Source organism: Alosa pseudoharengus, unplaced genomic scaffold (assembly GCF_046254945.1).
Source record: "Alosa pseudoharengus isolate Yale_2024_CS ecotype anadromous, Long Island Sound unplaced genomic scaffold, YU_APseudo_1.1 YU_APseudo_1.1_scf_24, whole genome shotgun sequence".
Taxonomy (NCBI): Eukaryota; Metazoa; Chordata; class Actinopteri; order Clupeiformes; family Clupeidae; genus Alosa; species Alosa pseudoharengus.
The window spans coordinates 24,828,307-24,840,816 of record NW_027468689.1 but is presented as its reverse complement, the minus strand read 5'-3'; the positions used below and the strand labels follow the sequence as shown (position 1 = coordinate 24,840,816).

At 42.8% G+C, this 12,510-nt stretch overlaps 1 protein-coding gene across 1 annotated transcript in view; it reads left to right on the top strand.

Moving 5' to 3' along the window:
• Positions 1–680: 680 nt before the first annotated feature.
• LOC143142022 (gamma-aminobutyric acid receptor subunit gamma-3-like) overlaps positions 681–12,510 on the top strand; it is a 51,552-nt gene continuing 39,722 nt past the window's right edge. The window contains exons 1-2 of the mRNA XM_076302712.1: positions 681–733; positions 1,175–1,320. Of these exons, the coding sequence (XP_076158827.1) occupies positions 681–733; positions 1,175–1,320 (199 nt within the window). The remainder of the gene's footprint in view (positions 734–1,174; positions 1,321–12,510) is intronic.

The following is a 12,510-nucleotide window of genomic DNA, read 5'->3' as shown; positions in this document are numbered from 1 at the left end:
CAGTTCACAAAGGCATGCATTTCAGTGGTATTCCAGCGACGGTAAAAAAACAACAGCAACAAACATTGTAAATGTTTGTGCTAGTGCTGAAAGGGGTGTGTGGAATCTTTCCTGACGCAGTCGGTCTAATTGGTGGCTAATGTGAAATGTTATCAAATGAAGTATAATTGGCATCAGTCCAAGAGGTTGTTTACGGTGAAATCTTCACAGTACCTAGTTTGGACCATCGTATGTGCATCTTCAAAGTGGGTAAGTGACTGCTGTAAGGATTGTTAAGAAAGAGAAAGAGAAAATGGTATGGACCAGAAGGTATTCTCAAGGGAGTTCAATTTGGAGGCGGATGCCCAACTGTACCTACATGAACGTCATCATATCACTTCCAAGGCTGCTTTGCGCATCTCTCATGCACTAGAGGATGTGGTTTGCTAGTTAAGACATTTTTCACAGACGTGAACTAACCGCGTCTACAAAAGCACCGAGAGCTCTTCGCACAGGGGTTTCAGATTTATTGCTGGATTTAAAAAGTCTTTGATGGAAATCCCTTTGACGCAAAGAGGAGAAATGGTGAATTAGGTGTTGCTGGAGGAACGTGTTAGCGTCTTGAGCGCAGCTCCGTTTCGAGCGACTCCTGTGGATTGTGTCTGGTTGTTTCTCACTGTTGATTTGGCCGCCGTGTAAACATGTTGAGCAAATTCTTGATATGTGCCATACTTCTGTCAGTGGAACATAGCCGGTAAGTAAGGCGCTTTAACATGTTTTAACGTGTCTGCTGTCAAATGCCGTAGGTAAGACTGTGAAAGACTATGAACAAAACATGTCCGTTTAATGTCAAATTATGGAGCAGTGGTTACAGATGTTGGAATCAGACTGCCATGATAATTGCGCATATTGTTTCATATGTCAAGAATCATTAAGCTGACCGTTACATTTAAGAATGTTTTGATACAGGCTTTCCACCACAACAGGGTGTAACTCAGTGGCGACCTGCTAAGACCAACTTTTATCTAATTAGCCTATAGCCTATTTAGTCCTAAACACACACACACACACACGCACACATTAAACTAATAAGTCATACAAGTACGGATAATTGAATGAACCTGTTACCTGTTGTGTGTACCTTGTATGTAGTCATGCATGGTAACTGACTTTGTATGTACGTGATTTTTCCCAGTTGCAGAGCAGTTGAATATGATGAAGAATATGAGGACGTTACTGTCAATCAAATGCTTGCTCCAAGAAGTCAGGAGACAGACGCAACTCTGATACTTAATAATTTACTGAAAGAATATGACAAGAATCTTCGGCCAGATATCGGGGGTAAGTTACACTTTCCATATTTAATCGGTGAACTAGCAGAAAAACATTCGTATAGAACTGCACTGCCCTACAATCTCATTAATCTACTGAAACATTTCCTGAAGATGTAGGGTTTTCATTTTACAGTATCTGCTAGAATACAGTGTGAAAGACAAACAACAATGCTGTTTTCTCAGTTTGGAATTTTCGTAGATACTGCACTTTGGCTTTGTAGGGCAGTGCACACTCATTGCATTGCATTTTACTGTAAAAGGGCGGCGGTGTGCGCTGTCCAAGGTGCTGAAACGTAAGTCCCGTACTGCGACTGGATGTCAAGAAATCAATCTACTCAGACATTTTTTTTTTGCCTAGATGATTAAAAAAATAGCACTTTGGGCTGGCAGATATTTATGATTCATAGTTCACTAAAGCCCCTGGCCATCAGTTAAAATTAAATTAAAATAAATGTGTCTGAGGGACTAAACATTGAGCTCGAACTGCCACTGCCCACAATGGTCATGTCTATAATCTGGCCAGTTAGTTGTTTTCTGGTAATATTATAATATTATGCGATAATTATATTTTGTTTACATGTTGAGCTACTACAGTAAGCCAGTGTTTAAACCAACTTTAAAGCATAACTACCGGTATATATTCAAAGAACTGATGAGATTTCAGACAGAATGATCTGAAAGGTCTGAATATGTATGTTACTACATACTAGACACAGTAGGAAAAAGGTCCCCCGCCTCTACTGAGCGATACTGGGGGCCAAACTTGCACAGATTGCATACGCAACCAAACATATTCTGAGTGATTAGGATCAAGATGCTGCCAAACAGCGACAAATGAACGGGAGTCCCCACCTCTACCCCTCCCCTCCTCCCACTCCTCCCTCTCCTCTGCTTCAGAAGGCTTGCTCATAAACACATAGACACAAGCACACACTGACACATACACACACACACACACACACACACACACACACACACACACGCACACACATGCATGCACACAAACACAACATACATACATACACACACACACACACACACATATACATACAAAGCCACACACACATGCATGCACACACACACATACACACATACACACACAAACACACACACACACACACACTCTGCTGCACTGCCCCTCCTGGTTCCCAGACATCTTCCCAGATTACTTCACATGAAAGGCAGTTGTCACAAGCCAGCGATGTGGCAATGAAAAATTTACATTTGCACCTCGGGGTAGTGTGCCACCCTCAGACAGATTGAGGGCATGTTAGCTAATGAGCACTGATCTGGTATTACATGGCCCTCTCTCTCTCTCTCTCTGTGTACTGCATGTGTATGTGTATGTGTATGTGTATGCGTGTATGTGTGCGTGTGTGTTTGTGGGTGTGTGTAAGATGCATGTTTGGGAGACTGATGGGTCTGTGACAATCCCCATTGGATGCTAAACTGTCTGTGGAGTTGGCCAGAATGATAATGGTGTGGACACTCAATGACTGGCACTGGGTGTGGATGTCTGTCGTCCCAGCACTGCGGGTGTGAACTCGGTCAATCAGGCGCGTCTGTGTGGGAGAGAACTGCCCCCCCCCCACCTTCTCCCGTCACCCCCCGCTACCACCCTCAGTGGGTGGTTACATGGAAACAGGCAGGGTTGAGGCACAACATGTTGTTAATGGATCTGTATTTTGCAAGAGACTGCAAGGTGGCTGATTTTCTTTTTATTCCCTGTTGGTCAGTCTATAAGTCTTCCAGAAGGGTCATTGATAAATAAGGCTTTTAAAAACATGTTTTCAAAAAAATATTAATGGACAGAATGCATTTTTTGAAGTTGGAAGACTGTGTTTAAAGTCTTATTGGATGCACAACATTTTCAGTGCTTAACACATTATTATTTTGTAGTTGGTATTAAAAGTAACTTAAAAATACTTCATTGCAGAGGTTGGGTATTTTGGTTTTCCAACATCCAACTTTACATTTAAAATGTCAATAAATAACTTTACAAATGACAAAAAGTATTTTGTTTAATATAATAATTAGGTACAACACATTTAAAAAAAAATTTTATTTCACATTTTTAGTATTTTACCTGGTTTCACCACCTGACGTTGTGGTTGCGCCACCTGACTTTTGCTACTAATTTCAAATTATACAGGCATCTTCTTGGACACCTATATAACCTTTTGACTTTGCTAGCAAGTTCATCCATTCAATTATTCAATACAATAAAGAGTTTTATTATAAAATAACTTGTTCTTGGTTTTACATTGGTTGTACCACCTGACATGTAAACTGTACAAGTCCAACTATAAAGAAAGAATATCTATTTTTATCAATATTTGAGAGAGGTTTACAAACGTTTCACTCATCAGGATAGATAGATAGATAGATAGATAGATAGATAGATAGATAGATAGATATATAGATAGATAGATAGATAGATATATGGATAGATAGATAGATAGATACTTTATTGATCCCTAGGGGAAATTCAAGGTCACAGTAGCATACAGACATATACACACACATTCACTAACAGCAGAAAAAGTCATTAAAAGTATATAATATAAAAAAACACAACTAAGCAATAAGGACTGTAGAAGATAAAGAATATACTAAATATACTAAAATACAAATTATACTAAATAAAACTTAATCTAAATCAATTCTAAAAAAACAGTATCCACATAGTGGATGATTAATCAATCAGGTGCGCTTGCAATGACTGAAGCAGGGACTGAGCCTGTGGTCGTCTGTGCATAAGGTAAGGTAAGGTGCTCTTTGTGAATGAGTGTCATGGTGATGGTGCAAATGAGTAAGTCAAACAGTGCAACAGTGCAAGAATAAAGTCTATATATCTATGTATAAATAACTATGGACACAGAAATCTGCATGTTACGTCATTGACCCATAAACAAATGCAAGGTCTCTTACCTATGCCCCTACCCTTACTGACCACCAATTGCCCACCCCTGTCCACCCACACATGCATGTACAGTATCACACAGACACACATGCACACACACACACACACACACACACACACACACACACACACACACACACACACACACACACACACACACACACATACACATAGACAGACACACTCAGAGTAAAAGTAAGTTATTTTAGTTAATAAAAATAGTCATTCTGGAGACAAGAAAAATAGGAATAGGAAATAGCAGGGTACAGCAGGAACATCTGTCAGAACAGTAGAACATCACACTGTCAGTCAGAGGTGTCAGATGCAGCTAATGACAGTCCTCTGGGCTGCCGGATGAGGAGGACTCAGCCGTGTGTGTGTGTGTGTGTTTCTTTGTGTGTTGCTATCCCATCGAAGAAGCATTTTTGTATATGTGTGTGTGTGTGCATGTGTGTGTGTGTGTGTGTTGTGTGTGTATGTGTGTGTGTGTGTGTGTGTGTGTGTGTGTGTGTGTGTGTGTGTGTGTATGTGTATGTGTATGTGTTTCATTTGAGGTTGGGGGTAGCATTCCCTTGGGATATGGACTTTCCTGGGAGAACATTATCTCTGTCTAATTTGAGCATCACACTCTGGATTACTCGACTCATGCAATGAAATTGCTGTATTGATGTAGTCTGTAAGACAGCTGTTGGGCAAATAACGCTGATGCTACTTAAATGGAGTCTGCTGCTGGGCTGGATGCTTGGACTTGAATGCATTTTTTTTCCAAACAGAACTATTCATTTTTGTATTGATGTGTGATCATTAGTGCTGAGCTGTGGGTACAGTATACAATATGTGAACAACATTCAGAAACAAACAAACAAACAGACTGAGAATCATTCTGTGCATTAGCAATGCAAATTCAGGGTAGCTGGGAGTTCACTATCAGAATTCAAACTTTGAGAGTCTTTGAATATTACAGTAATATTGATGGATGTGGATGGGGATGTGGGGATGTGGATGTGGGGATGGGGATGTGGATGAGGATGTGGATAGGGATGTGGATGGGGATGTAGATGGGGATGTGGGGATATGGGGATGTGGATGTCAATGGGGATGGGGATGTGGATGGGATGGGGATGTAGATGGGGATGTGGGGATGTGGATGGGGATGTGGGGATGTGGATGGGGATGGGGATGTGGATAGGGATGAGGATGTGGATGGGGATGGGGATGGGGATGTGGATGGGGATGGGGATGAGGATGTGGATGGGGATGGGGATGGGGATGGGGATGTGGGGATGGGGATGGGGATGTGGGGATGGGGATGGGGATGGGGATGTGGATAGGGATGAGGATGGGAGGAAGTTGTTTCTCGAGTGCTTGCCTGTGTGTCCTTATTATGTCAGCTTCTCTTTGGGTCGTCAGGGGAGCCCTGCTAAAGTGGGTCGGCATACATTACTCAGCATGCCATACTCGATGGGGAGGGAGTCATGGTGGTGGTGAGTGTGTGTGTGTGTGCGTGTGTGTGTTTGTGTGTGTGTGTGTGTGTGTGTGTGTGTGTGTAGGTGACTGAGGGGTGGAGGAGAGGCTATCTGGGAACTCTCCAGAAACTTTCTCCAGAGACTTTCTCTGCCATGTGCAAGGCAGCCTGTTGCGGGCAGCTTTGTGAGCTGAACCCTGGACGGTCCTCAGATCTGGACATGGGGATTCATGGGTAGCACACGATGACTGGTGAGCCCATGGGGGGATGGAGGGGAGGGGGGGCATCTGTCAGTGCAATCTGTTGCCAGTGTTTCATAAACATGTGTGTGTGTGTGTGTGTGTGTGTGTGTGTGTGTGTGTGTGTGTGTGTGTGTGGCCGGCTGAGATGTTGTTTTGTGGCACAGGCGGGCGGTGACTAACGCCTAGGGAGCGTGATTGTCAGGGACCTTGTGCCAATACCAACTGTGGCAACACATGGGAACTGCTGACATCCAACAAACAGAGGAACATAACAAGGGCCTGCTCTGGGGTCTATGGGTCTGTGTCAGTCTGTATACGGGGCGGTCCTCTGTGTGTGTATGTGTGTGTGTGTGTGTGTGTGTGTGTGTGTGTGTGTGTGTGTGTGTGTGTGTGTGTGTGTATGTGTGTGTGTGTGTGTGTGTGTGTGTCACAGTAAGCTATATACACATCCCTTTCTGTGTTCCATCTTTTTCCATCTCAATTTCTCTCTTTCCCTCTATGTCTGTCCCTCTCTCTCTTTCTCTTTCTCTCTATCTCCCCTTTCTCCCCTTTTTATTCCTTTTAAACAATGTTTTTTTTTACCTTTGTCTGTCTGGCTTCATTATGTCGTTCCCTCTCTTTCTCTCTCCTCCTGTTATTTTCTCTCTGCTCCGTACATCTGTGTTCTGGTCCATTTATCTTCCTTCTCCTCATGTCTCCATCCATTTCTCTATCTCTATCTCACCCTCCCTCTACCCCTCTCTGTCTCCTTTCTTCACCTCTCTCTATATTTCTCACCCCTCTCGCTCTCTCCCTCTCTCTTTCTGTCTCTATCTCTCCATCGCTCACTCTCTCTCTCTTTTTATGGCCCTGGGATGTTTAGCTCGTTATCATCACACACATCACACACAAGCCTTTCCAGCTGTGACTCAAGTGTGTGATAGGGGAACTCGGCAAAAACGGCACACAAAGGCAAGCAGGTGCAACACATCGGCAGGCAGTCACACACACACACACACACACACACACACACACACACACACACACACACAGACACATACAGGCATACACACACAAACACACACACACACACAAAAACACAAACATACACTCACACACTGACTCACACTCCTGTTTAAAAAGGAATGCCACCTTCTCTTCGGTATTGACTGGCGTGGCGCCTGATTGGGGGCCCAGACGCAGCCGCCACGCGCCGCCAGCTCCCGTCGCTCCCTCTCTCTCTCTCTCTCTCTCTCTCTCTCTCTCTCTCTCTTGTCATTAAGGGCGGCATTCCGATTCACCGGTAAATTCCAGATGCTGCCCCTTCGCTCTCGGAAGAAATCAATAACATTAATGTCTGCCCCAGTGCACTTTCCACACGCAGTGAGAGAAAAAAACGGATGGTTCCGGGGTTTTGTATGCTTTTAGTCTTAAAAAACAGCTTATCCAGACACAACTCTATCATCTCCGCCACCGTTGGAATAATTCCGACGACTAGGATCTCTTCCTGCTCCTCTTCATGAATACAAACAGCAGGGCCAAGAGGGAGAGCATCTTAGCTTTTCTTTTCATTTGAATGATAACTTGGTTTTAGTGTGCTCGCTGCCTTTATATTTGGACTCTCTCTCCACGCGGGACCCAGGAGGAGCAATACTTAGTGAGCTTTGTAATATCCAACTTTGCCTGGAGGAAGCGATTTCCCTCTTATCATTATGGGGGGTAAAAATTGAGATGGAATCGATAAAGTATTATTGGATCATTATCGTATGGCTGGATCTTTTGATAGTTCTGCCTTGTTTGTGGGTGGCAGTGAGTCAGAGGGTTGGGGGGGGGGGGGGTTGGAGGTTTGTGGTTGTTATAAACTTGCGGCTTTCGCGCCCTGTTTATTTCCGTGCATTTTCTTTCTTGTTGTTTTTCTACTTTCTTCGTTCTTCTGAATCCTTCCATTGTTTGCCGGGCTCAGCATATCTGAGATCTCTTGGGACAAATACTCTCAACAGACTTGCGCCTCAAATCTGCTTTTCTTTCAACCCACCACTTCTGGAAGGGAGAGAGAGAAAAAAGAATAAAGTGAAAAAAATATAGAAAAAGAATGGAAACAAAAAAAGTGGAAACAATAGACACAACTCTTTTCTACAGTGAACTGCAAGCCCATTCAATTTAAGAGAAATGACCTTGAGTGTAGAGAAGAGTATTGCCATCGAATGAGGCTAAGATTTTTCATCCTTTTATGATATTCTATTAAGAGTGGAACACAGAAGTGTGTTACCCATTGGCATAGAGCCTTTTCTGATGAACCACAATAAACCCTCTCAGTTTGAAAAGAATTAGGTCCACTGCAGCGTTAAATCTAGTCATCTTTATATCTGACCTGCCTTCTCTCCTGATCACTGAAGCCAGTTCTGTATGGGAAGGGGGGCAGCACTTTTTAATAGTCCTTGATATTGAAATGATGGAGGCTTTTTTGCATGAGAGGCTTTCTTATGGGAGATTAGTAAAATACAAACAGCAAGCCATAAAGGAATTCATAACAGTAAAAACGGGTCATAATAATTATAAAAACTGGCTATCCTTTTTACCAGCCGCCACAACGGCCAGAGAACACTATATAAAAGAGAATATTTTTTACTGCTGTTTTAGTGTGAGTGGTTCTAATGAAAAGCTATCACATGAAAGCCACATGGTCATTTGTTTTACATATATTACTTTTACATATATGACTACTCAAACACAAAAAGATCTAATGAATTTCTGGAATACACTAAATATTTCAGGCTATATAATAAATTGTGAGGGGCCAGAACAAGTTAAAAAAAGTTAAATTGAACATCATTTTCTTCCAAAAAGCACACAAATAATTTGATATTGTCTTTGATATAGATGTTAACAGAAAATGAAAAATAAACTAGATGTACCGCAGAGCGCTACAAAATATGACCGCCGCCCAGTCCAGCACATTTTTTCCACAAAAAGAAATCACGCTGAAAGGCCTATATGATTCTAACTGTCTCACTAAATTGCATTATCCACACTCAATTCTCACTGGTATCTGCTAGACAACAAGTACCAAAACATGATTAGTTCATAGATTTCACATGTAAAATTCATTTTATACAACCCCACCTCCATCTTGCCTGTTCATAATTATGAGAAATTCTTGATTGTTTGTGTTATGTTTATGTTATGTGTGTGGGTGTGTGTGTGTGTGTGAGTGTGTGTGTGTGTGTGTGTGTGTGTGTGTGTGTGCGTGCCTGCGTATGTGCCTGTGCATGGAAGCGTACATATGTCTACTGTGTGAGTATGTGTCATGATTACTGTGAATGTGTGTGTGTGTGTGTATCTGTTTGTGCACATGTGTGCACATGAACTGGGCTAACATGACCCCTGGAGGCAAATATACGGAAAAAATGGTCATCCTAGGCTCTACAGTTCTCAAGATATTCACAGAGAACTGTGTCTGGCCTACCCTCCTTTCGGGGGGTCCAGTCCAGCGGGGGGGCTACAGATCAAAACGAAAAATGACAGTTCCATGCTATCCATGTGGGGGTACATGCCCACCAAGTTTTGTGTACCCCGGTCTTTCAGTGTCCCGGGAATCCTTGTTGGTGTACGTCACTAAATGTACACATAAATTGTTTTATTGTAAGGCCCCCCATGAACGAAAGTACACAAAACTTGGCATGCATTCGGAGGGTGTCATAATGATCCTACACTTTCAATTTCGTGCAGTTTTGACCATGTCAGCCAGAGATATTGTGATGAAAACACCTAATTTTTTGCTTTTTAATTTTTAACTAGGTGGCGCTATACATGAAATAAGTGGTAATGGGATGGGTTGACATGGCCCCTTGAGATCAACATACAAAAAAAAGGTGGACCTCCTAGGCCCTACGGTTCTCGAGATATTCACAGAAAACTGTCTCCGGCCACCTACAGGCCAGTTGGTGTATAGTAACATAAATTAATTTATTGTGTGGCCCCCCATGAACGGAATTCCACGAAACTTGGCGTGCATTCAGAGGGTGTCATAATGATCCTACACTTCCAATTTCGTGCAGTTTTGACTATGTTAGGTCACAGATACCTGCGATTACAACACCTCATTTTTACTTTTTTGTGTTTAACTAGGTGGCGCTATACATGAAATGAGTGGTTATGGAATGGGTTGACATGGCCCCTTGAGATCAACATACAAAAAAAAAATGGTCCTCCTAAACCTTACGGTTCTCGAGATATTCACAGAAAACTGTGTCTGCCCTACCCTCCTTTCGGGGGGTGCAGTCCAGCTTCGCTGCGCGGCGGTCATAATAATAACTGACCCATATCAGTTAACTACAGACACACAATACAAAACCGACAAAAAAATTTTTAAAGACAGATCCAGGCAGCCCTTGAAAACCTGCTTGCTAGTGGGTGTGTACAGTCCAAGCATTTGACATCAAATTAACACCGAGTGATTCTGTCAAGCCCAGGCACTGAGCAGATAACTAGCTGATCGATAGCTGGCTCCTTGGAGAACGATTACTGGAGAGACCGATGAGATGCCATTTCTACCCCTTGTTGACTTTTTGATGGGGGTCGGTCGCTAAGCTAACTGCTTCCTGCCGCCGTGGTTCTCTCCATCTCTATAATCCTCATTCAGGCTATCATGTAGCCTGCAATCCCATAATCCACCTGGTGCATAGGCTTCTGATCCTCTCATTAGCAAGGCACTGTGAGGAGGGCCAGGGTGAACAACGTATGTGTGTGTGTGTGTATGTATGTGTGTGTGTGTGTGTGTGTGCACATGTGTATTTGTCTGTTCATATGTATTCTTGGATGTTTGTTTGGTGTTCCTTTGTGTACATATGCCCAGAGTACACGATGCTTGGTCTGCATTAAGGACTCATATATAGTGTATGTCTACTCACTGGTCTGTATATTCCCTCTCCTATCAGCTACCTGAAGGCTCTGGGGCATGTATGGATTCATGCATATTGCATATGGCTCTCAGTACTTGTGTGTGAGTGCTTCAGTGCCTCCGTGCTTTCTTCTGGCGTGTGCATGTGTGAGCATGAGTGCGTACAATATGGATACAGGTGTGAATGTGTTTTTGTTTTTTCCATCCATGTGAAAGCCATGCGTGTACTTGTGTGTGAATTTGTGTGTGACTTATATGTCTCTATGTGTGTAACATGTGTAGTGTGTCTGTATGTGTGTGTGTGTGTGTGTCTGTGTGAAGTGTGTTAGTGTGTGTGCATGTGGAAGTGTGTGTTCTACTCTCAGCTGTACATGTGAGCATGTGTGTTATGAACTGTATGTGTGTTTGTGTGAAATGAATCAAAGAGGGTCAAAGCGGAGCCTTGTCCTAAAGAATGATTCATTGGTATCAAACAGTACATGATTATAGACAATACTACTGTAAACACAATTATGTTTATCTGCTCTTATTGTTTGTTAAGAGAGAAAGTTGATTTAGTGACGTAATCTGACACTCCCACTTATGCAGATCGGAACTGTCCCGTTTTGCTCCCATAGTAACGAATTACGTTGCTCTATCTTGTCAGTAATCAAGGATATTTGAATATCTACGCCCCTCTTGATCTGTGTATTAACAGTACTTCCTGGAATGTTATGCACAGACACAGAATGATCACTCCGTGATCTGGGGAGGTTAGGCTTTCTTAATAAGCCTGAGTATTGATCTAGCCAGTAGCCAGTAGCCACACACAGTATGGTGAGAATATTTCTCCCCACTGAGGATCTGTGATATTCCTGTGATTGGAGAGATATATGACGTTCTCTGAATGTGAAGGTGTGCATGACCCTGGATACGCTCCTACTTTATGATGAGTCTGATTCATTCTGTAGTTGTTTTGGTTGTCTAGTTGTGTAAGTTATTTGGTGATATTTGGTGATATGAACAATGCCTCTCCTCTATGCAAACGGGTGTCTGTGTGCAGTATATTAAAGATACACTTCCTAATGGAAAAAGACAGATTCGTTGTACACACGTGTCACCCATCACCCAACGTTTACTCCTCAGCCCAGCGCACCCTTTCAGCCTTTGCAAATTGCTGTTGAAGAATCTCTAGGCATTAACTCATTTCTCTTTGCCTGCCATTAGGTATCCTACATTTACTGTGCTGTGTCCTGGGTAAATTCCCAGCCTGGCTCATTCAATCTGGCCCCCTAATCATCCTCCAGTGTAATTGGCTCAGTCATTCATTCCCTCACTCTCCACCTCAAGCTGTGCGGTGAGTGTTGTCACATAATGGCTACCTTGAATCATCCAGGTGGGTGCTACACACTGGTGGTGGTTTTGCGAGGTTCCCTCTTCACTGTAAAGCCCTTTGGGTCGCTATATAAAGTGGTTGTTGTTGTTGATGAAACACTCTATCAGACTCCACTTGGGCTAGGGTTTTTGCCTTACTGTCTGTCAATCTGGTTGAAAATGTTTGGATCAGGTCATGGCTCAGGTCATAAATCCATGAGGTGCAGACTAAATGTCCAATCAAAATGACCAAACCCATTTGGAGCATTAGCCATGACAAACTGTCGTAGACAACTCTGTCCACTTCTTGTTTATCTAAGTGCTTTAACATCTGA